The sequence below is a fragment of the Pseudophryne corroboree genome, chromosome 3 (assembly GCF_028390025.1).
Source record: "Pseudophryne corroboree isolate aPseCor3 chromosome 3, aPseCor3.hap2, whole genome shotgun sequence".
In the NCBI taxonomy this organism is placed as follows: domain Eukaryota; kingdom Metazoa; phylum Chordata; class Amphibia; order Anura; family Myobatrachidae; genus Pseudophryne; species Pseudophryne corroboree.
Window position 1 is genome coordinate 146966490 of NC_086446.1, and position 25436 is coordinate 146991925.

The window sequence follows — 25436 nt, forward strand, 5'->3', positions numbered from 1 at the left end:
ATGCCCCAAGAGAATATGCATGGATTGACTGAATTTGCAACTGCATACAAGACCATCAGCAAATAAAAGCTAGTGGTACCTGTATTTGGTTCTCAGAAGACTTAATTGTGGGATTGTACGTCCCTTGTCTCATCCATTCTATATGGCCATTTAGCATAGGGAGGGGGTGGGGCGTGGAGACTGGAGCTGAAAAGGGAAGGAAATGGGAGAGGGGAGGGGTGGTGGTGTAGTTGAACAGTACAAGCAGCAGCAGCAAGAACATAGAGACTAGATTTTTTTGCACACTGAAATACACAAAGGAAATCATACAGGGACATTCTGTAAGACCTGACACCAAATTAGGGTTTTAAAACACACACACAAAAAGGTCCGATACAGCCCAGAAAAAAGCAGGACGGAACAGGGAACAGATTTGAGAGTAGAAACACTGAGGGAGGGAGTCAGTGGAACGCACAGGGAATGCACCAGCAGGAATCTATTTTCTTTACACAGCAACTTCCTGTCCAGATACATGCAGAACGACAGAGAAGACTATTTTTGCTGTTCTTACTGTGGTTAAAACAGGTAACATATAATGATGCTTATTACTTGTCTATGTATTATGAAATGTCTATTATGCAGGAAGATTATCTTATGTGACTGGTAAAAGTTAGTAGGGTTCATATTAATCAGAATCAGAATCAGAATCAGCTTTATTGGCCAGGTATACTTACGTATACTAGGAATTTGTCTTCGGTTTGCTATACAACAGCCAAGTAGGTAACAGGTAAGCAGGTGTGTGTGTGTGCGTGTGTGTGTGTGTGGGGGCAAGTAAAGTTACACAGATAGGTATACCGTAGGGACACAAGTGAGTTACATGTACGTCTAGTCAGTCAATGTTCAGGAGTTCAGCAGGCGGACAGCTTGGGGAAAGAAACTTTTGAGGCTTCTGGTGGATCTGGCGGGTACAGCCCTGTAACGCCTGCCTGAAGGAAGCAAGTTAAACATGCTGTGGCCGGGGTGTAGCTGGTCTTTTACTATCTTCATTGCCCGCTTTTTAGCTCTGGACAAGTACAGGTCCTGGACTGAGGGAAGGTCGGCCCCGATGATCTTCTCTGCGGTTCTGACCACCTTTTGGAGCCTGCATCTGTCCCTCGCGCTGGCGGAGCTGTACCATACGAGTATCGAGGAGCACAGTACCGACTCCACAATCGCGGAGTAGAAGAGGAGCAGGAGCTTCTGTGGGATGTTGAACTTCCTTAGTTGCCTGAGGAAGAACAACCTCTGCTGCGCTTTCCCAACAGTGGTGTCAGTGTTGGACCCCCATTTAAGGTCCCTGGAGATTGTGGTCCCTAGAAACTTGAAGGAGTCCACTAGCGATACCACACTGTCAGCAATCGTTAGCGGAGGTGCACTAGATGACTTCTTCCTGAAGTCCACTATCATCTCGACAGTTTTGAGGGGGTTGAGGTCAAGGTTGTTGTGGATGCACCACTGGGCCAGCCGGTCAACTTCCCGTCTATAGGCCGATTCGTCCCCATCCTTGATGAGGCCGATGACGGTGGTGTCATTACATTTCGGTACAACACTTTTACTAAATTGAAGCAACCAACAAACACTGGCTTTCATCGTCTTATCTGCGACAGACAGATTTGGATTATCAGATCTTCTATAAAAGAACAGTGAAAATGTTGCTTATAGTAACAAATCTAGCTATCTATACATATAGTACATCTAACGAGACGCGTTTAATTTGCCGACCATCTAGATCCCAGCGCTGGAAACCCAACAGCTGACAATGCCGCCAGCAGGAATCCCGGCACAACAGGACTATTCCCGCTCGCGGGTGTCCACGCAAGGGGACTCTTTACGCTCGCACCCCCTACCGGCATTCTGGTGAACGAGATGCCGCTGTCGGGATATTGACAGCCGGGACCCCGTCTGCCGTTAAATCATACTGAATCCCATCTAGCTATTTTAAATGAAAGTGATTTGCACAATGGGTGCCCCCTACTTTTGTTTCTGTATCTAGAGTATCTCACTCCAGGAGTCCAGAGTTTCTACAGGAGGGCTACATCGTTTTTTTTGAAAGGCTAAAAAACCAGTGCTATATCCCAAAGTTTTGACGACCTTGAGGATTCTTTTCCATTCTCCAAGTGGAAACTGAACATTGACCAGCGCACCTGTACACCATAGCAAATATAGACATTAATGGGGAGATTCAAATGTTTGAAAAGCCAGTTGGGAGTCTGTTTTTTCCTATCAAACATTTGAATTCCACCCTAACTGTACAAAGCGAAAAATGTATTCTTAAAACATTTGTTCAGTTGTTGAGAACCTTACTCCATATTCCCATCGCTGATTTGTTGTGTTTTATTGTTTTTTTTTTTAGGCGATAAGTTTATTTGAATTTATTGCTGCACATCTATCTGATGTGATGGGTGACTGATCATCTGCCTGACTGATGATGGGTGAAGACAGGAGTCACATGTCAGAGAAGATATTAAATCTCACGCTGGAGATCATCTATCTCCTGACTGGAAAGGTGAGAAGATTGTAATAGTGATAACACCTATATACATATTAGATGGAGGCAAATACGAGACCGCCTGTCGGGATACCAGCGGTCTCAATGCCGATGCCGGGACCCCGATAGGTGGTGAAATGCCGTTGCCGGAATACCAACACTATAGGCCTTTCTCCCTCTATGGGTGTCTCCAAGCAGTGATAAGATTGGGAAAGTGAGCCAGTGGAGAAGTTGCCCATGGCAACCAATCAACTGCTCATTATACTTTTATAGTATGCAAATTAAAAATGTTACGTAAGTGCTGGTTGGTTGCCTTTGCAACTTCTCCACATGCTCACTTCTCGACGGTTGTCACTGCTTAGTACATCTTCCCCATTGTCACTTATCACACAATGAAAGCACAGACACTCCTGAAAAGTATCCAATAATCAGGGCCGGCTCTAGGCATATTCGAATAGAGCGGCCGCTCAGGGCACCACCCTTAATGGGCGCCGCCGTATTTGAGGCTGGAGCCGGCCCTGTGCAGCGTTGGCCCGGCCGCCGTGACCTCTTGTGTGCGCTATGCACGCATAGCGCACAGAAGCGCCTTGGAGGCCGCCCGCCCTCACCTGGACCCGGACCCGCACTCGCAGGCCATCCGCCCGCCCGCCTGCCATTGGACAGCAGTACTCCTCCCCCTCTCAGCGCCGCAGGTATTTGGGGGGGAGACACATTTATGGATGGGTGGCACTGTGGGGGCATTTATCTGGCACTGTGGGGGCATATCTGCACTGTGGGGGCATATCTGGCACTGTGGGGGAATATCTGGCACTGTAGGGGCATATCTGGCACTAAGGGGGGGCATTTATCTGGCACTGTAGGGGCATATCTGGAACTGTGGGGGCAAATCTGGCACTGTGGGGACAAATCTTGCACTGTGGGGGCAAATCTTGCACTGTGGGGGCAAATCTGGCACTGTGGGGGCATTTCTGTATCTGGCACTGTGGGGGCATATCTGGCACTGTAGGGGCATTTATCTGGCACTGCTGGGGCATATCTGGCACTGTAGGGGCATTTATCTGGCACTGTGGGGGCAAATCTGGCAATGTGGGGGCAAATCTGGCACTGTGGGGACATTTCTGTATCTGGCACTGTGGGGGCATTTATCTGGCACTAGAAAGAAAGGGGGTGAATTACCAGCGCTGGCTGATCAAAATTATAAATTATAAAAAATAGTCTATATTCCAAAAGGCTTATAATTATAAAATCATATTTATTTCACATATATATCCTATAAATGAAGAATAAAAAAGGTATAGAATACTCAATAAATTTTGCCACAGTATCTTAAGCGCTTATAAATCCACAATTTGGCTATGGTAATACTCAAGGGGACTTGGATCACTTGGAGATGTCCATCACTAATCGGTTATTTGCATAAAGCCGATAATTTTGCAGATGTGATAGATTCAAAAAACTCTGTAGTCGTGAAGTATACTGGATGCTGAAATTCAACTCCTTGCACCCGGTTGGTCTAAACGAAACTATGGAATTGAACTCTGTTATCTAATTATCCCTTATTTATTTGACTTTTTTGGTTATGCCCTATCTTTCATAAGGATGTTATAGAAATAAACTATATACCTCCCTCATTACTATATAAATCTTCTCCTAATTTTGGAGGAACCTTTTAAGATTTTAAATTGATTCTCATATGAAAAATTATATCTTAGTATATACTGATTATATTTAGCTCTTTCCGTCTCTGCTCTATTAATAATACCTTACATAGATAGATAAATTATCAAGATAACTGCAATTCTCACTCAAACTCTCCTCCGTATAGATATTTACAAATTCTTTCTATTTGGAGGAAAATGCCGATCATGTGACCCAAAATAGTCACATGATCGTGTAATTATATAATCCTTTGTGTCATAATCTTCACATTATTTATTTCCAACTCGTTGTTAATAATCCATTTTGACATGGCCATTGGCTGTATACAATGATTGGAATAATTTATGTTTATTTTTATTATATGTGATTATGAATTATATGATCGAGATATATGAATCTGACTGACAATGGAAGGTTTCCAGTACGATATATATGGGACTAATTGCTATCTTTTAAAAAAAAAATATATATATATAAATGTATTATTTGCACTCAGTCATATGATGAGAGATATATACAGGAGGCCGGACAAACTACATATCAGATAATGTTTATATTGATAGGAAGTAGCCAAATACTAGGACGTCAGTCCGTGTGTAGGATCGTTCTGTCATAATATCGGACAGGACGTTTCCTTTTTCTCTATTAGAGATCCGTCACCCAGCAACCAACTCCGTCATACACACGTGACCGATACTATATCCCTCTATTGGCTGACATCCCGATCATGTGACACAGACGGTCACATGAGCGGGACGCTACGAAATTCCCTAACGTCATGAATTTAATCTTAAACCCTTCCGGACTAGTTGCTACGCAACGGACTCTATCATGGTCACGTGTTATACCACATGACCTGAATATATACCTCCATTGGATACAAACGCCGATCATGTGATACAAACTATCACATGATCGGGATACCATACAAACTTACATGCATTTTAAAAGTATATAATTATTTAATAAATAATCGTTTTTAGTGTTTCTTGTGATATTAGACATATGGGACCAGTCGATATTCTAATATGTATAATATTATATGAATTTTCCAAAAGGCTTATATATGATTTTAAGTGATTCATTCATGTGTAATTAATTATTCACTCATATCCGGTATAAAAAGGCTCCAATACAGCCACTATCTCACTTGCTCCTGAGGAAGCTGGACTATCCAAACCAGCGAAACGCGTTGAGCTTTATATTTATTTGGATACTCAAATACCACCATCTCCACTGGCTTTACGGATACTCTGGTGCATACCATTTGGGACACTTTTATCAGCAGAATCCACCTTCTGGACCCAGCCCTCCATGCTAAAGAGGACAACCGATCCAGCCATACACCAGGTGGACAATATCTGCTTTCAGGACACTGGTAAATACCTCACATCTGCAAAATTATCGGCTTTATGCAAATAACCGATTAGTGATGGACATCTCCAAGTGATCCAAGTCCCCTTGAGTATTACCATAGCCAAATTGTGGATTTATAAGCGCTTAAGATACTGTGGCAAAATTTATTGAGTATTCTATACCTTTTTTATTCTTCATTTATAGGATATATATGTGAAATAAATATGATTTTATAATTATAAGCCTTTTGGAATATAGACTATTTTTTATAATTTATAATTTTGATCAGCCAGCGCTGGTAATTCACCCCCTTTCTTTCTGCTGCTTGTATTACCAGGGGATTTACCATCCCCCTACCAGCTGCTATTGATAGCGCACCCACCCTCCCCCCTTTTTCAAATATTTATCTGGCACTGTGGGGGCATTTTCGGCACTGTAGGGGCTTATCTGTCACTGTGGAAGCATTTATGTATCTGGCACTGTGGGGGCATATTTGGCACTGTGGGGGCATTTCTGGCACTGTGGGAGCATTTCTGTATCTGCCACTATGGGGGGCATTTCTGGCACTGTAGGGGCATATCTGGCACTGTGGGGGCATTTATGTATCTGGCACTGTGGGGGGCATTTATCTGGCACTGGGGGCATTTATCTGGCACTGTGGGGGCATTTATCTGGCACTGTGGGGGCATTTATCTGGCACTGTGGGGGGCATATCTGGCACTGTGGGGGCATTTCTGTATCTGGCACTGTAGGGGCATTTATGTATCTGGAACTGTGGGGACATATCTGGCACTGTGGGTAAAATTTATGAATCTGGCACTGTGGGGGCATTTATCTGGCACTGTGGGGGCATTTATCTGGCCCTGTGGGGCATTTCTGTATCTGGCACTGTGGGGGCATTTCTGGCACTGTAGGGGCATATCTGGCACTGTGGGGGCATTTCTGTATCTGGCACTGTGGGGGCATATCTGGCACTGTGGGGGCATTTCTGTATCTGGCACTGTGGGGGCATATCTGGCACTGTGGGGGCATTTATGTATCTGGCACTGTGGGGGCATTTATGTATCTGGCACTGTGGGGGCATTTATCTGGCACTGTGGGGGCATCTATCTGGAACTGTGGGGACGTATCTGGCACTGTGGGGGCATTTCTGTATCTGGCACTGCTGGGGGGCATGTCATGTGTAGCTGGCACGGCTGGGGAGCATATCATGTAGTGTTCCCGCTAGGCGTCTGTGGCTAGGCAATGAGTCTCAGTGCTCTGCCTGGCGCAAAGTGTCTAACGTGCTCTGCCTGGCGCAAAGTGTCTAACGTGCTCTGCCTGGCGCAAAGTGTCTAACGTGCTCTGCCTAGTGCAAAGTGTCTAACGTGCTCTGCCTGGAGCAAAGTGTCTAACGTGCTCTGCCTGGCGCAAAGTGTCTATTAGGTTCTACCTGGTGCAGTGTGTATTAACTGCACTACTGTGTGGTGTAATGCGAATTGACACTATTATGTGGCCACGCACCTTTCCCACGAAGCAACGCCCCTACATTTTAGCTGAACGCCTTCGACGCGCACTGTCCATGCTTTACCATGTAGGTAGATGAGCACCAAGCATTACAGTATGTGCATCATTTTGCCCTCCTAACTTAAAAATGTGCCTTCCCTGTGATCAGCACCCTGCCCTAAAAAGTGAACACTATCATGTGTAGCTGGCACTGCTGGGGGGCATATCATGTCTATCTGGCACTGCTGGGGGGTCAATTGTGTGTAGCTGGCACTGCTAGGGGGCCTGTCATGTCTATCTGGCACTGCTGTGGGGCATGTCATGTGTAGCTGGCACTGCTGGGGGTATATCATGTCTATCTGGCACTGCACATTATGTGTATCTGGCACTACACTGGAGACATTGTGTGTAAGGAACACTACTGTGGCTGTTATGTGTAAGGCTGCTAATTGTGTGCGTAGAGGGGGTGTGAAAATGTATTTATTTATAGTCTAATAATATAAAGTTATGAGACCACGCCCACTTTTCCAGAGGCCACGCCCCCTTTTCCTGGAGCATGGGGGGCGCTTTTACATGTTCTCGCTCAGGGTACTAGTAGGTCTGGAGCCGGCCCTGCCAATAATAATATCGCAACATTATACACAACCAATAATGTGAGTATAGAAGAAAATATAAAGATGTACAGGCCTCATAGAGAGAGAAGAGGTAAGGGTGTCTTAAAAAGCACAATAGTAAATATGCTAAGGATCTACCGGTATATAATAAAATAAAATGCTGATGAGGGGGAAGAGATGACAATGAATAAAGGAGATGGGAGGAAAGAGCAAACAACCCAACCCAACAGCGGGTGACACATGGAGAAACAGGGAAAGCTTTTGAACTGGGGATCCATCCGAACTAAGAAATAAGTTGGCCATGGGAGTACTAAAGTGAAATGAAATGGCCGCTGTTTGCTTATTGTAGTGAAGAGTTCTAAGTTGATTTTCGTATTAAAAAAGAATTCAAATCAAAATGTAAAATTTAGTTTACTAATATATAATAAACTGCACAGTTTTAATTAGATTTGTTTAGGCCATCCTCTATCCATACATGTCCTCAGAAAGGCCCTATGCGCTATCACTGGACTCATCTCCACTCTTCTGTCAGCTTCCTACTTATGTAAATCAGCCTGCTTGAAGTATTCCTAATATAGTAGGAGATTGGAGTGCAGGACTGGGTCATAGGAGTCTTCAGGTGAACCCAACTGAACTGGGGACCATCCCACAATTATATAATACTAGTAAAAAGCCCTAGCCTTTTATAAATATAGATGCTGTATATCTGTAATGGACAGGCTACAGTGATGCTGCACTATATACACCAGTACTGGCACGTGTAAGCTCATCAGTCCCCACGCAGCTCCTGCCAGTCTGGGGGCAGAGTACACCAGTAGCCACCAGCAGCTGACCGGAGTGCCTGTGCAATGGCCTGTGCAGGGCTGTGGGAGGGGCGAACACAGGACCCTGCCCCTCCGCCGGTACGCAGCATAGTATATGGAGGAGGGGGTGCAGAGTATGCGGTATATGATGGGAGCAGTGTATGTAGGAAGGGGGCCCCTGCATATAGGGGCAGTATATGGTGTGGAATGCAGTGTACATAGGGAGTGTGTGTATGTGTCCGTATCCTGAACGGAGCACTGTCGGGCACCCTCAAGTGGCTGGCGGCATCACCACAGAGGTGACTATTTCGAAAAAAGTTTGCATCACTCTCCACTGCCTCTATCTGCCACTATCTCCGCAGTACCTATCTACCCCAACCCCTCCATCCCCAGTCCTTATATGCCCCAAACCTCCCGCCCTTTTTCTCCCCCAGTCCCTATCTGCCCCAACGCTACACTCCATCCCCCCAGTCTCTATAAGCCCCTACCCCCACACTCTCCCCAGCTACCTCTCTCCGTATGCAGCAAGTGTGAAATAGGCATATCAATATTATTAATATTAGCAGCAGCAGGGTAGGAGGCTGTAACATCTCCCGGCAGTATTACTTTCACTTTGAGCTGTGACAGCACACATAGAGGAATAATTTGGACCGTGTGGCGGCCACTAGTGGCAGCTGTTGCACATAACAAAGGTGAGGAGCAGATTAGTCTTTTATTATATAGGACTAGTTACCAGCCAGTCAAAATTATGAAACATTACCGTAATGTCAGCGCCAACGTCTGTGCGCGCCCGAATGGAGCAACATTTGAATTGTTCCATTGGGCCCCATCTATTGACCACCAGCGCAAAACACACTTGAATTCCCCTCCATAGAGGTGAGGAGCAGTGTTAGCCTTTTACTATATAGGATATGCAATTTTTAAATTGATAAACAACATACAGATATACATTTTAAAGGATCATGACTCACTAAATGTAATAAAATCCTTATACATGAGACGTGTGGATACTTCTTTCCTGTTCTAAAGTCATTTACACTTTTCTGAAGACTGAAAATTACACGTAACAGCATCTAGTCCAAGGGATAATTCCGATGTTTTGTATGCAGGGCCTGTGTAATCCAGTGCTTCATCACTCAGTAGGCCCAATAAGATCTTTCTTCAAATATGACTCTAGGCGATTTACAGGTTGCTAGAACATAATACAGTGGTTTACATTTTCAAAACAGTAGTAAATATGGTACCGAAGATTACATTTTTATAACAGGACAGCAGAGCGGTAAATAAACTTTTTGGTGCCTTGTCCCAGACATAGAATTGTAGCACTCAGCCCCTCGCATGCCTCGTGGGGACGAGGCATGGTAAGATTGATCCCAGAGAAAGCCCATGCTATGATGGCACTTCCCACATCATATATACAGTATATTATTATTATTATCCTTTATTTATATGGCGCCACAAGGGTTCCGCAGCGCCCAATTACAGAGTACATAAATAATCAAAACAGGAAAACGGCTTATTTACAGGGTAAATAAACATAGCTACATCAGCAGATGACACTGAAATAAGTATCAGGTGGCAGTAGACTGCTGGATTTGGTGCAGTTGAAGATAATTAAAGTAAAAATAATGATAAGCACATGAGGGAAGAGGGCCCTGCTCATGAGAGCTTACATTCTAAAGGGGAGGGATAGACAGACAGGGGTGACACAGACAGGATACATAGAGAGCGTGGAACAGAGGGTTAGGATGAGATTTGGCTGGGTTTGGTGAAGAAGTGGGTCTTGAGAGTTTTAACGTTTTGTACAGAGGTGGAGAGTCTGAGGGGGAGATGTAGGGAATTCCAGAGAAATAGAGCAACACATGAGAAAATCTTGGCAGTAGGAGTGGGAGGAAATAATCAGTATGCAGCAGGGACGTGCAGTCAGGGGAGGCAGGGATACTTATGACACATATCCTGTGTCATAAGTATCTGTTTGGGCATTTATATTATTTTAATTATTTTTACCTTTTTAAAAAAACCTTTAAATAGTGTTTTGGAGGCACCGTTCTCGGTGCCTCCCGGTGTCAATTGTAAGAGAGCGGAAGCGGGGGGTGGGGCTAAACATCGGGCAGTAAAAGCCCATTCATAAAATCACTGTAAGCGGCACTAGTACAAGTGCCGCTTTGACAGGGGCGTGCTTTCAGCCCAAATGAAAACACGCCCCTGTCACTTGAGGAAGATGCGATTGGACAGTAGCGGCTTGGGGCGGGGGGGGGGGGGGGGGGGGGGAGGACATAGCTCTCTTGGCTACTCAGCCTCTGCCCGCCCCCAACTTCTAAGTGCTAGGCAGCTGCGGTTGCCTGATCATGAAGGAGAAGAGCTGGACAGTACCTTGGAAATCAGTACTGCACAGGCTTCTACCTTCGCTGGTTACCGCGCCTCCACCCGGCGTCCGCCCACCTTAACCTGCTTCAGCCTGTACCTGCTTGGAGGAGGCTTAGGCTGGCTTCCCTGTGGCTGCTCCGCCCACCTGCGCCGCCCATATCACTAGATGTGACGGATGGGCTTCGCTACAGACAGTGATGTACTGTATTTGACCTGCCCCACCACCCCCACTCTCTCTTTTCTGGAGGAGGCGGGAATGACAGTGCTGAGTGCAGTAACAACATCTTATCTGTGTCTCCTGCGGCTGCCGCACGAAGAGGACCCACGCGGACACCAAGAGATGTCCCTGCTCTGTCCCCTAATATGTGAAAACCATGTAACCACTTGTTTGTACCCCTCTGTATATTATCTCCCTGCTCCCACTGTGATCACCTTGCTGTCTCTGTCCCCACACTATGTGATCGTTCTGTATTTCTGTTCCCCACCCCCACTTTAGGTGTTCACTTCACTCTGCACCCACTTTTCCCACACTCTTTTCTGATCACCCTGCTCCCACTGCTAACCTCTCCCCCCCCCCCCCCCTTTCCCCACTTCACACAGCAATACCCATGTGCATGTGCAGACTGAGGTGACCCCGTATCATATACTGTATGGTTATATTTTAAGGTTCAACAGTAGATTATAAAAAAACAGAACATATTTGAAGCGGAGGGACTAGGGATAGGCACCCACTATCTCTGTCACCCCTGCTGCGCCAGTCACCCACTATCTCTCTGTCACCCCTGCGTCGCCAGTCACCCACTATCTCTGTCACCCCTGTGTCGCCAGTCACCCGCTATCTCCCTGTGTCACCAGTCACCCACTATCTCCCTGTCACCCGTGCGTCACCAGTCATCCACTATCTCCCTGTCACCCCTGCGTCGCCAGTTACCCACTATCTCCCTGTCTCCCCTGCGTTGCCAGTCACCCATTATCTCCCTGTCACCCCTGCGTCACCAGTCACCCACTATCTCCATGTTACCCCTGCGTCGCCAGTCACCCACTATGTCCGGTGTGGCACCAGCCAGAATATTGACCAGGGCATTAAAATAGTCAGTGCTGGCTCTGCCCAGTCCTGTACCTTGCGCCCTTCTCCACCTCACTTTCACTGCCCGTCTCTGGCCTACTCTGCCAGACTCTGCGGCCAGTAACTAAAATCATGAGCTGATGCTGTCGCCTAGTGCAGTACGGCCAGAGGGGGAGGAGAGGCCACGATCCGCGCTCATCCGCTCTTTTCTCACTCTACCTCCGACCCTGTATTCCTGACTGCAATTTCCACCGGCGATCCCTGGAGTTAACATCAAAGGAGGAGCCACGCTGCAGTACTAGGCCCTGGACCAGGTAAGTAAATAGCAATATAAGTGTCACTCACTGCCTGTCCCCATCACCCTTTCTTTCTCTCTGTCACACTCTCACACACTGCTACTGTTACGCTTTCCCTGGCATCACCCACTGCTGTCACCCTCTCCCTGTCACCCACTGCTGTCACCCTTATCGAGGACTTCCATTAACTTAATATTGCTGCATCCATGGCGCTATTAAGTTAATGGAAGCCCTGTACAACAAAATTGCATTTATGTCCTCCTTTCACTCCCTCCACAGTCCCAAAGACTATTTTTTTTTATTTGATCAACATTTACAATATATTAGCCTCCTGCATCATAAGTTTGATGAGCAGGCAGGCTGCAGGCATTGGCGGCGGCAGCATCGGACTGATATGCGAATTAGTGGCGGGGGCCGGGTCAGTTGATGGTGGGTGATTTTGTATGCCATTGGTAGTGGTGGTGGCCATTAGTGGTGGGGGTAGCAGCCATCAGGGACGGTGGCAGTAGTAGACATCGGCTCAGGGGCAGTAGCGGGCATTGGCTCGGCGGTGGTAGGGATCATCGGCGGAACTCGGCAGACATTATGGCTGCAGTGCCTCACCAGCCACTGACCTCACCGCACGCCACTGGTAGGCAGGAGAGTCGGCGTGCATTATAAGTTTGAATTGGATTCTGAAAGGGAGAGGAAGCCAGTGAAGGGCCTGTAGGAGAAGGGAGGTAGACGTAGTGCGTTTGGTGAGGAAGATGAGCCGGGCAGTATCACGCAGACCAATGGAGTGAAGGATTTGCAGTAGGAGAGGGTGGTCTACAGTGTCAAAAGCAGCAGAGAGCTCAAGAAGAATAAGTAGAGATTAGTGGCCCTTAGATTTAGCAGCATGGAGGTCATTGCAGAGTTTTGTAAGTGCAGTTTCAGTGGAGTGGAGATGACGGAAGCCAGACTGGAATGGGTCAAGCAGTGAGTGTGAGAAAAGAAAGGAAACAAGGGGGTAATTCAGAGTTGATCGCAGCAGCAAATTTGTTAGCAGTTGGGCAAAACCATGTGCACTGCAGGTGTGGCAGATATAACATTTTGTAGAAAGAGTTAGATTTGGGTGGGCTATATTGTTTCTGTGCAGGATAAATACTGGTTGCTTTATATTTACAGTGCAATTTAGATTTCAGTTTTAACACACCACACCCAAATCTAACTCTTTCTGCACATGTTATATCTGTCCCCCCTGCAGTGCACATGGTTTTGCCCAACTGCTAACACATTTGCTGCTGCGATCAACTCTGAATTAGGCCCTAAGGTGGTTGTAGACAATACGCTCAAGGAGTTTGGAGGCAAAAGGGAGAAGAGAGATGGGTCGGTAGTTAGAGAGACTGTTTGGAACAAGGGTAGATTTTTTAAGAATAGGAGAGATGAGTGTATGCATGAAGGCAGAGGGGACAGTGCCTGATGAGAGGGAGAGATTGAGAAGGTGGGAATGATGGGAACAGGCAGAAGGAGAGAGGTAGCGGAGGAACCAGGAGGGTATAGGGTCAAGTGGGGAGGTGGGGAGGGGTCAAGAACGAATGAGGTCCATGACTTCCTCACCAGATGCATGGGAGAAAAGATGCCAGAGTTGTTGAGAGGGATGGGGAGGGGTGCTAAGGGATGGGAGAAGGTTGGTTGCTTACCACTTGTCACGGACCCTGGCCGCCCCACTCTCCGGATACACCAATCCGAGAGTTGCGCCAGTGCCGTGCGAATCAACGCTGCCACCAGCAAAGACTTTTCAATGTATTACGGACGTTGCAGGCATCTTTAGCTTTACCTGTAACCACAAATCTCAATATCTCATGAAAAAATTGTTAACATGTACTTCACTTGGCTTGGGTTCAAGAACACAGCAGTCAGAACTAACTATATATTTTTTATAATTAAGAAATATCTTCGGGTTTACAAGGGTAAAAAGATTACAAAGAATATAAGGAGTTTTAGAAACGATTTACAGGTTACTAGCAGTCTCAATAAACAAAAAGGGAATAAAGAAAATCAGAACCTAATTACTATTACGTAGTGCATTAAGTTCTGTGTGAGGAAGCTGGGGTACAACAACCCAGGGAAACGCGCTGAGCCTTAAAGAAATTTCATTAATTGCGGACTCTTTTTCATCACCTGAGGGACATTTAATGGACATTACACATCCTCCAGCGGAAAGCTCCTAAATCTTTGCACAGTTTGAAGATACCCCTAGGGCACTTCCATCTTGGAATACAGCTGCATGCCTACTAATTGGGGACCACAACTTGTTGGACAAACGCCAGCCACTATTGTGCTCACAGGAGGAATCCGGAGAAGGTCCTAAGTCCATATGGTGAATATCACAAGGAGTCAGATATGCAATGCAATTTTAATTCATGATACCTGTTTAATGTTCTTTTAAATCACTTTATAATAATTAAAGTAATATTTTATATTTATCTTTACCGTCTAGCAACATCTATAATTCATTTTATAATATAATAGAGCTGGTTATTTTCTCTAGCGTCACAAGAAAATAGACATCCATCCATGCATGGGCAACCACTTCCATCAGAATGAAGATGTATGCAGTGGTGGCCAAAATTGCGGACACTTTTTGAAAATTTTATGTTTTTCAACTTCGAATGCTTATAAAAACTGTTACACTTCACGCAGTGCAATAATTCATACATCAAATGAAAGGAAATGTAATGCTGAATACAACACAATAAACAGAGGTCAAATATTTGCATTACAAGGGAAGTTATACAGTGAAAACAACACTTAGGGTGAAAATCCCTGTATACTTATGATGTCACTGTCCTATCAGTATTTCGTTGGGTATCATTTATTTTTCAAGACAGGAGCACAGCGACGTGGCATTGAGCCAACCAATGTTTGGAGCTCTTACTTATTTATTATGTGGTGCCGTGAGACAATTATAGGCTCAATTAATTCTCTTTTATTGTATGGATGCCTCAGATGTACCAGTTTTTTCAAACAGAATCACAAATGTTCTATGAGGTTCATGTCTGGGCTGTTTCCTGGCCATCCCAGCACCTGTATGTCATTCTCCATGAACCACTGTTTGCATATTCGTGCAGTGTGGCAGGGAGCTGAATCCCGATGAAAAAAAAAAGAGTTTTATGGTAAGAACTTACCCTTGTTAAAACTCTTTCTGCGAGGTACACTGGGCTCCACAAGTCTGGACAATGGGGTGTAGAATAGGATCTTGATCAGAGGCACCAACAGGCTCAAAGCTTTGACCTTCTTCCCAAGATGCATAGCGCCGCCTCCTATATCACCCCGCCTCCCAGCACAGGAGCTCAGTTTAGTTAACCAGCCCAATGCAGTAGCAGGAAAAGAGACGACAACGGTTAGTAGCCACATACACAACACTCTCACGACAAGAGAAGTGTCAGCGGCTAATGCCATACCAACCCAAAGAAGCTAAGTGCATCAGGGTGGGCGCCTTGTGGAGCCCAATGTACCTCGCAGAAAGAGTTTTAACAAGGGTAAGTTCTTACCATAAAACTTGTTTTCTGCTGCGGGGTACACTGGGCTCCACAAGTCTGGACAATGGGGATGTCCTAAAGCAGTTCCTTATGGGAGGGGACGCACTGTAGCGGGCACAAGAACCCGGCGTCCATAGGAAGCATCCTGGGAAGCGGCAGTATCAAAGGCATAGAACCTTATTAATGTGTTCCCGGAGGACCACGTAGCTGCCTTGCACAATTGATCAAGGGTCGCACCACGTTGGGCCGCCCAAGAAGGTCCAACAGACCGAGTAGAATGGGCCGTAATGTGAACAGGAGCTGACAGACCAGCCTTCACATAAGCATGCGCAATCACTATTCTAATCCACCTGGTGAGCAGGCCAGCCACGTTTGTGGCTGGCCTGCTCAAAGAGAGAATCAGACATTTGAATAGAAGCAGTTCTCTTCACATAGATACGGAGAGCCCGTACCACATCCAAAGACCGCTCTTTGGGAGACAAATCAGGAGAGACAAAAGCTAGAACCACAATCTCCTGATTAAGGTGGAACGAAGAAACCACCTTAGGCAAATATCCAGGACGAGTCCTAAGAACTGCCCGGTCACGGTGAAAAATCAGATATGGGGAACTACAAGACAAGGCACCAAATCTGACACTCTTCTAGCAGAGGCAATAACCAACAGAAACACCACCTTAAGGGAAAGCCACTTAAGGTCAGCTGAACCAAGAGGTTCAAATGGAGACTCTTGCAACGCCTCCAAAACCACCGACAAGTCCCAAGGAGCCACAGGCGGGACATAGGGAGGTTGGATACGCAACACACCCTGAGTGAAAGTATGAACATCAGGTAAAGTCGCAATTTTTTCATGAAACCACACCGACAAGGCAGAAATATGAACCTTGAGGGAGGCCAGGCGCAGGCCTAAATCTAGACCCTGCTGTAGAAAAGCCAAAAGTTTGGCTGTACTAAACTTGGAAGCGTCATAATGGTTAGATGCGCACCAAATAAAGTAAGAATGCCAGACCCGATGGTAAATCCGAGCAGAGGCCGGATTCCGGGCTAGCAACACAGTTTTAATGACCTCTACAGAAAAACCCTTAGCTCTTAAGACGGAAGCTTCAAGAGCCACGCCGTCAAAGACAGCCGGGCTAGGTCCTGGTAGACACAGGGGCCCTGAATGAGGAGGTCTGGGCGTTGTGGAAGTAGAAGTGGACGCTCTGACGATAGGCCTTGCAGGTCTGAGAACCAGTGCCGTCTCGGCCACGCCGGAGCTATGAGAAGCAGGTTTCCTTTTTCTTGCTTGAACTTTCGAATTACCCTGGTCAGGAGTGACACCGGAGGGAACACGTACGGCAACCGAAACCTCCACAGCACTGCCAGCGCATCCACGAATGCTGCTTGAGGATCCCTTGTTCTTGCTCCGAAGACCGGAACCTTATGATTGTGTCGAGACACCATCAGATCCACATCTGGAAGACCCCACCTTTCCACGAGGAGTTAAAACACTTCTGGATGGAGGCCCCACTTGCCGGCATGCACGTCCTGACGACTGAGAAAGTCCGCTTCCCAATTCAGGACTCCCGGAATGAATATTGCCGGTAGATGGCGTTCTGCCCAACGTAGAATCCGTGAGGCTTCCTTTATCGCCAAATGGCTTCGAGTGCCACCTTGATGATTTATGTAAGCCACTGTAGTGGCGTTGTCCGACTGTACTTGAACAGGACGGTTCTGAATCAAATGCTGGGCTAGGTTCAACGCATTAAAGACCGCCCACAATTCCAGAATGTTGATCGAGAGGAGAGATTCCTCCTTGGTCCACCGACCCTGCAAGGAGTGCTGCTCCAGCATCGCGCCCCAACCTCTTAGACTGGCATCTGTCATCAACAGGACCCAGTTGGATATCCAGAAGGGATGGCCTCTACATAATTGTCGGTCCTGGAGCCACCAGAGCAGCGACAGACGGACCTCAAAGAGATCATTTGAGACCTGATCCGGTGAGGCAGGCCGTCCCACTTGGCTAGAATCAGCTTCTGGAGGGAGCGAGAATGGAATTGAGCATACTCCACCATGTCAAATGCTGATACCATGAGGCCCAGCACCTGCATTGCCAAATGTATCGACACTTGCGGACAAGAAAGGAAGCAACGAATCCTGTCCTGAAGTTTCAGGACTTTCTCCTGAGACAAGAACAACCTCTGGTTGTGAGTGTCCAACAGAGCTCCCAGATGCACCATGCTCTGAGCAGGGACCAGGGAGGATTTCTTCCAGTTGATGAGCCACCCATGTGCTTGTAGAAACCGGACCGTCATATCCAGATGACGCAGGAGAAGATCTGGGGAATTTGCCAGGATTAACAAGTCGTCCAGATACGGCAGTATCCTGACCCCTTGATGGTGGAGTACCACCGTCATCACCGCCATAACTTTGGTGAAGACTCACGGAGCCATTGTTAAACCAAAGGGTAACGCCCGAAACTGGTAATGAAGGTTGCCAATAGTGAACCTCAGGTATTGTTGATGTGACACTGCTATAGGAATATGCAGGCAAGCATCCTGTATGTCCAGGGAGACCATGTAGTCCCCAGGTTCCAAAGCCAGAACTATAGAGCGAAGGGTTTCCATACGGAACTTGGAAACCTTCACAAACTTGTTCAGTGCCTTGAGGTTGAGAATGGGCGGGAGGACCCATTCGGTTTCGGGACTAGAAACAGCAGAGAATAGTACCCCAGGCCCCTCTGAGCAAGAGGCACCTGTACTACGACTCCTGTATCCAGGAGGGTCTATACCACCGAATGCAGAGTGTTTGCCTTTGTCTAGTACGACGGGACTTCTATCTGGCAAAATCAATGAGGGGGTCGGTTTTTGAAGGCTATGGCGTAACCTCGAGTGACGACTTGCCGTACCCAGGCATCTGAAGTGGTCCCAACCATTCCTGGGTATACCCTAGAAGCCGGCCCCCCACCCTGGGATCCCCCAGGGGGAGGCCCGCCCTGTCATGCGGCAGGCTTATCGGTCTTGGCTGCTGGCTGACGGGCAGCCCAGGCTCTTTTGGGCTTCGGCTTACCAGGTTTGGAAGTGCGGGCCTGCTTATGGTACGCCTGACCTTTTGCTTTACCTGAAGGATGAAAGGGGCGAAAGGACATGCCTTTGGCCTTCGACACAAAAGGAGCTGTATTAGGCAGACAGGCAGTTTTGGCAGTAGCCAAGTCAGCCACTATCTTATTTAAGTCCTCCCTAAACAGAATATCCCCCTTGAAAGGGAGTACCTCCAGGGTTTTTCTAGAGTCCAGATCCACAGACCAGGATCTCAGCCACAATATCCTGCAAGCCAGGACTGACGTAGTAGAGGCCTTGGCTGCTAGGATACCGAAATCAGAAGCGAGAATATAGCGAGAAGCTGTGACATTATATGACAAGCATTGTCTAGCATGGTCAGAGGAGATTTCAGCTTCTAACTCCAAGGCCCATGCTTCAATAGCCTCTGCCGCCCATGTAGCTGCAATAGTGGTGTCACAACTGAGGGTTTAGGCTGACGAGAGGAAGCCTCAGTTGTAGGGGCTGAGATGAAATTAAACCTGGAAGGTTTAATCAGACCCCTGGACATGTAAGTGCAGAATGATTACCCGAAGGTGTGACCATGACAACCAAGTTAAAATTCAAAATAAAAGTTTATTAACAGACTCCGTGAAACAATAAGCAGCATTCAAAGTTAGCAATTGACAGTGGAAAATAACACAGTTCCTGGAACACGTAACCGTAGAAGGTATTGCAGAGCACTGGTAGGTTAGAACAGATGTTAAAGTCCTTTGATGGAAAACCTTACCAGGCCTGGTTGTATTAGTGGAGATAGCCAAGGAACATGCCAGTAGTTGTAACAGGTGAATCTGGTAACTTGAGTAAGCTGCTGTATCAGCTGGATGGAACCAGCCAGGTGGTAAGACACGGAGTGGATGCTGAATGGAATCAGCCAGGTAATAAAACACAGAGTGGATGCTGAATGGAATCAGCCAGGTACTAAAGTCACGGAGTGGATGCTGGATGGAACCAGCCAGGTGATGAAACACAGAGTAGATGATGTGAGATGCTAGTGAGCGTAGAAACAGAATAGCTGATAGATGATTACCGGTGGTAGTGGATACTGCTGGTAAGTTAGGATCCGCTGGATCAGCACCGGTGTTTTGTAGAAGCTGAAATCTGTTTGAAAGCTGGCTGCTGGAAGCAGGTAGTAGATAGCTGGAAACTGGACAGCCACGGAGTACTGTAAAGTCAGGCTGCACCGCAAGATGGAAAGCAGGTGCGGGTCTCTTTGTGGATGCTGGAGACAGGAACTGGAACCTGGAGAAACAAGCCACAGGAGAGAGAGACTGGAACAAGGTATGACATTCAAAACACTGACATCTATCTGGCCTAGACACAGAATACTTATACCTGCTGCTATGCAGGCATTGGCTAGGCAATTATGCAGATTCCAGAGATGGTGGATTGGAGGAATTGGAGCATGTGATCAAATCCAACATGGCTGCGCCCATGCTGGAACCTGGAGGGAAAACTGGTTTGGAATGAAATGTGCAAACATAGTGATAATGGCGGCGCCGGCCGCGGAGGACAGGAGACGCCAGATGACAGTCACATGCTGAGACACCTGGAGGGCAGCAGAGGCCGCGGCAGGCACGATACACGACTCTGAGAACCTGCAGCAATAACACAGTAACGGCGGCGGAGGACGGGAGACGCCATGTTGGATTCAAACATGGCGCCGCTGTGGTAGTGTCTCAGAATGACAGGAGAGATGTGCAGAGTGTTGACACAGATGAGATCCGGACTTGGAACGCTGGGCCAGTCTCAGAAGACACCTAAACGGCAGGTAATGGCGTCCAGATACCCGGATCGTGACAAGTGGGCCTTTGTGCAGCACCCGTGAGGGTGTAAATCGCTTTTAGACAACCCTCGACACATTTATCCGTAGGCTCTTTTAGAGACGTGACGGTAGTGACAGGTAGAGCTGAGGAAACCACCATCCTAGCCGCATGTGAGTCTACTGGAGGAGGAGTTTCCCAATTCTTTTACAGCTCTGGCGCGAGGGGATAGCGAGCCAGCATTTTCTTGTGAGGCACAAACTTCGTACCCGGGCTATGCCATGGTTCCTGACGTATATCCACTAGGTGGTCAGAGTGAGGTAAAACTCGTTTAATCATCTTCTGACGCTTGAACCTATCTGGTTTCTTAGGAGGAACGGATGGCTCGGGATCACCCGTAATCTGCAGAATTAACTTAATAGCCTCCACAAGATCAGTAACATCCACATGTGAACTACCCTCCCCATCAGCCGTATCTGAGTCAGAACCTGTGGGGTCAGTGTATGTGCTGTCTTCATTAGACGAGATGTCAGTGACAGCAGTGGATTGTGGGAAGACAAGCGCTCGCTTAGAGGACCTCTTGGACTTAGGCGAGCGTTGGTCAGACTTTTTAGTAGTCAGGGACTGGTTCAGCTTCTTTATTTGAGCAGATAAATTGTCCGCCCACGGCGGGTTAGCTGCAGGGACCACATACGGTTGTACCGGCATTGGGGGTCCCATAGGGGGTGTTAGTTTATGAACTAGCGTATGCAGAAGCGTGGAAAAAGCGCCCCACGGAGGGTCAGTATGTGCCTCCATTGCCACAGTCCCACTGGGGGGGGGGGAAGGAGCCCCCAGAACCAGAGCCCATAGCTGCTATATTCTCCCCATATGTGCATGTGGCTTCAGCAACACCGGCAGTGTGTTCCGCCCCAGAACCGTTACTCTCACCCTCAGAAGCAGACATGATATAACTTGCAGTATGAGGTAACACAGTACAATTGTTATCAGCGCTATGGGGGTAATTCCAAGTTGATCGCAGCAGGATTTTTGATAGCAACTGGGCAAAACCATGTGCACTGCAGGGGAGGCAGATAAAACATGTGCAGAAAGAGTTAGATTTGGGTGGGTTATTTTATTTCTGTGCAGGGTAAATACTGGCTGCTTTATTTTTACACTGCAAATTAGATTGCAGATTGAACACACCACACCCAAATCTAACTCTCTCTGCACATGTTATATCTGCCTCCCCTGCAGTGCACATGGTTTTGCCCAGTTGCTATCAAAAATCCTGCTGCGATCAACTTGGAATTACCCCCTATATCCCTAAACCCAAACCCCTGCGCAGTGTAGTCAGCACCAGCAGAGATAAAGGAGAGATATGGTGGCTAAATCACAGAGAAGAATACGTAATACAGTATATCTTTGTGAAAATCCTATATTAAATAACACCTGACGCACCAAGCCCCCTCAGGTTATAGAATATAGGGATAGCAAGTTGAGTGAAAGACACGAAATGGACACCACTCAGCTATCAAATGCACACACAATAGTCACAGTTTGTACAATGCAGAGGTTATTACAGACAATAATACTGCACTGGACTAGCTTACACAGCCATATAGTCAATAGATATAACACTACACAGTAAGAAACTGGGTGTATATCACAGGGTAATTGTACTATAAACCCCTGACTAAATGCACTCTTTCTTACCAACACTGACTAAAAAGGCAGGTAGAATACTTAAGTGTCATGTAAAGGCACAGCGCTGACAACCAGGCGGCTTTACATAGGAGGATTTGCCCAAGCAGTCCCAGGAACAGTGAGCTGAGGAGTAATGGCGCCGCAGACACTGACAGGGAGTGAGGAAAAGACAGAGATGCAGCTCCAGGGCGGGAACACTTGCTAGAAATGGCGCCCTGGGGCTGGGGTAGGGGCTTCAGGTCTAAGCCTTATCCCCCTTGCTGGCAAAACCACCGGGTACTGTGGGCGATATTAAAATCGGTTTTAAGAGAAAACCTGACCTGCGACCATGCCCATTGTGAGCTAGTGGGATCGCCTGTATCCACAGTGTCCACCGCCAGCGCGCGCGGCCCGCCTCCCACTGAACGCGCCGGATCGCGTTAAAGACCGGGTCCCGCGAGCGGGACCCACTCACCACCTCCCGAATCGCGGCCACGCGATCCTGGAGAGCCCCAGCCGTTTGTGTCTAACATGAAGAAAACCGGAGCCTCTGCTGTAGTTACCTGGCAACCAGGACTCGGGAGTGTACAGTGCCGCTGGGGAGAGCTGGAGCTGCAGCAGTGAATGTCACAAGACATATACCACCGCTGTTGCCCTTGAAGTCTTCACTTTTTACCTCATAAAAAGCTTTTCTCAGGGCTGCTTGGAACAGCCCCTCTGTTAAGTGCCTGCTTACTGCAGCAACAACTGACAAACTGAGCTCCTGTGCTGGGAGGCGGGGTGATATAGGAGGCGGCGCTATGCATCTTGGGAAGAAGGTCAAAGCTTTGAGCCTGTTGGTGCCTCGGATCAAGATCCTATTCTACACCCCATTGTCCAGACTTGTGGAGCACGGTGTACCCCGCAGCAGAAATAGGATTTTGGTTACCTACCGGTAAATCCTTTTCTCATTGTCCGTAGAGGATGCTGGGGTCCACCAGGGACGTGCAGTCAGGGGAGGCAGTGCCTCCCCTGTCATTAATGATTAAAATAATATAAAGAAGATACTTATGACACATATTCTGTGTCATAAGTATCTCCTTTATATTAATGTAATCATTATCCCTGTCTAAATGCGGTTGGGAGGCACCGATCGTGGTGCCTCCCGGTCAGAAAGGGAAAGGTATGGGGAGCGGGGGGCGGGAGCGGGCGGAGCCTAGCAATGGGCATTAAAAGCCCATTGAAATAACATAGGAAAGCGGCACCATTAGTGGTGCCGCTTTCACACAGGGACGTGCTTTCAACCTATGAACGCACGTCCCCTGTCAGTCAGGCCACAGTGATTGGCCAGCGGATCCGTCACTGGATCCGCTGTCAATCACTGTTGTGGGCGCGGCGGAGGTGCGGGTGTCGGCGGAGGGGCTGGCGGCGGAGGTGCGGGCGTCGGCGGTGTAGGCGGCGTTGGGTGGGCGGCGGCGATGCAGAGTTTGGCAGCGGAGCGTTAACCCATTTCAAAAATGGCGCCTCAGCGTCATTTTTTAAATTGAAGATGGCCGCCGCGAGCCAATCACGGCTCCCCACGTCATCGCACCGCCCCCTCTGGCTGACTTATATAAGTCAGCGCGAGGGAGCGGCTGTCAGTCCGACGGCGGAGGAGGAACGGAGAAGAGCTCCTGAAGGCTGAAGACGCCGGAAGTCCTGGATGGGCGGTGGCTATGCAAAAGAGCTTAGCAGCCGCCACCTCCCGGGTGAAGACGCCAGAGGAAGACGCTGGAAGCCCTGGGGAGGTGGCGCCCCCCAGGTGAAGACGCCGGAAGCCCTGGGGAGGCGGAGGCCATGCAAAAGAGCTTAAAGGCCGCCGCCCCCAGGTGAAGACCCTGTCAAATAAACTATTTTTTTTTAAAGAGACTGGTGTTTTTATTTTAATATTTTCTTTACAGGTGGAGAACAGGTGCCAGTAGGCCATTTATGTCCGGGCATGCTGTCACTTGTGGTTCTCCAAGTGCCGGCATGCTGGGGCAGGCCTGCTGGGACCTGTAGGGCACCTGTCAAGAACAATATTAACAATGAACCCCGCACCCACCGCCACCAGGGGTGCGGGGCATAGCACTGGGCTATCAGCCCAGTGCTGGTTGTTGCTCGGGAGAGGGACCCCATTTAAATTTTTTGGGGTCCCCACTTCCGAGGAATTCCAGCCCTGGGCTGACTGGTTGGGGGGTGGGGGGGCAGATTAATGTTATGGCAGGGGGACTCCATACCGAGTGTCTCCCCTGCTATGGCATTATCCCCCCTGGCTGGTTCTGCCCGGTGCTGGTTTCACGAATGTGGGGGGGGGGGGGGCTACACTTTTTTTTTACCCCACTCTATGGGAGAGGGGGGGGGGGGTTTGGCTGCTTGTGCCTCCCCAGCCACCGACCTCACCGCACGCCACTGGGGTCCACATTAATGCCATGGGGTATAGATGGGTCCACCTGGAGCCATTGGCACTTTAAGAGTTTGAGAGTGTGGCTGGGTTCTCCCTCTATGCCCCTCCTACCAGACTCAGTCTAGAAACTGTGACCGAGGAGACGGACATCTTCGAGAGAAGAATTTAACACAGATAGTGGCGAAATTCACACCAGCTCACACATACAAGGCACATCAAAGCTAATTTAGCTTGAAACTCAGCAACCGCTGAACACATTACTTACCAAGTAACAATGCAGTACACAACTAAAAACAAAGTTGTACTGAACCAGATAACAATTGCAGGAAAACGAAGCACTGGGCGGGCGCCCAGCATCCTCTACGGACTACGAGAAAAGGATTTACCAATAGGTAACCAAAATCCTATTTTCTCTTACGTCCTAGAGGATGCTGGGGTCCACATTAGTACCATGGGGATGTACCAAAGCTCCCAGAACGGGAGGGAAAGCGCGAGGTTCCTGCAGAACTGATTGACTGAACTTCAGATTATCAGAGGCCAAAGTATTGAACTTGTAGAACTTTGCAAACGTGTTCGACCCAGACCAAGTTGCAGCTCGGCAAAGTTCTAATGCCGAGACACCCCGGGCAGCCGAGTAGAGTGGGCCTTGACAGACATAGGACACGGCAAGCCTGCTGTAGAATACACATGCTGGATAGTGAACCTGATCCAGCGAGAGATTGTCTGCTTAGAAGCAGGACACCCAATTTTCTTGGGTGTTATGATTCCAATACTCTGGTCTGGGGAGATTTTATAGCAAGGACCTGAGTACTGGAACATAATGCTGAGAATGAGAGTGGGAATGGGAATAGCCCCTGGCGCCCTACCTCCGTTGT

At 47.9% G+C, this 25436-nt stretch overlaps 1 protein-coding gene across 1 annotated transcript in view; it reads left to right on the top strand.

Annotated features, from left to right (window-relative positions):
• The first annotated feature begins 301 nt into the window (after positions 1-301).
• The window catches only part of LOC135054965 (zinc finger protein 271-like), a 171954-nt gene continuing 146819 nt past the window's right edge, over positions 302-25436 (top strand). Inside the window, exons 1-2 of the mRNA XM_063958473.1 lie at positions 302-564; positions 2372-2524. Of these exons, the coding sequence (XP_063814543.1) occupies positions 2444-2524 (81 nt within the window). The 5' untranslated portion in view covers positions 302-564; positions 2372-2443. The remainder of the gene's footprint in view (positions 565-2371; positions 2525-25436) is intronic.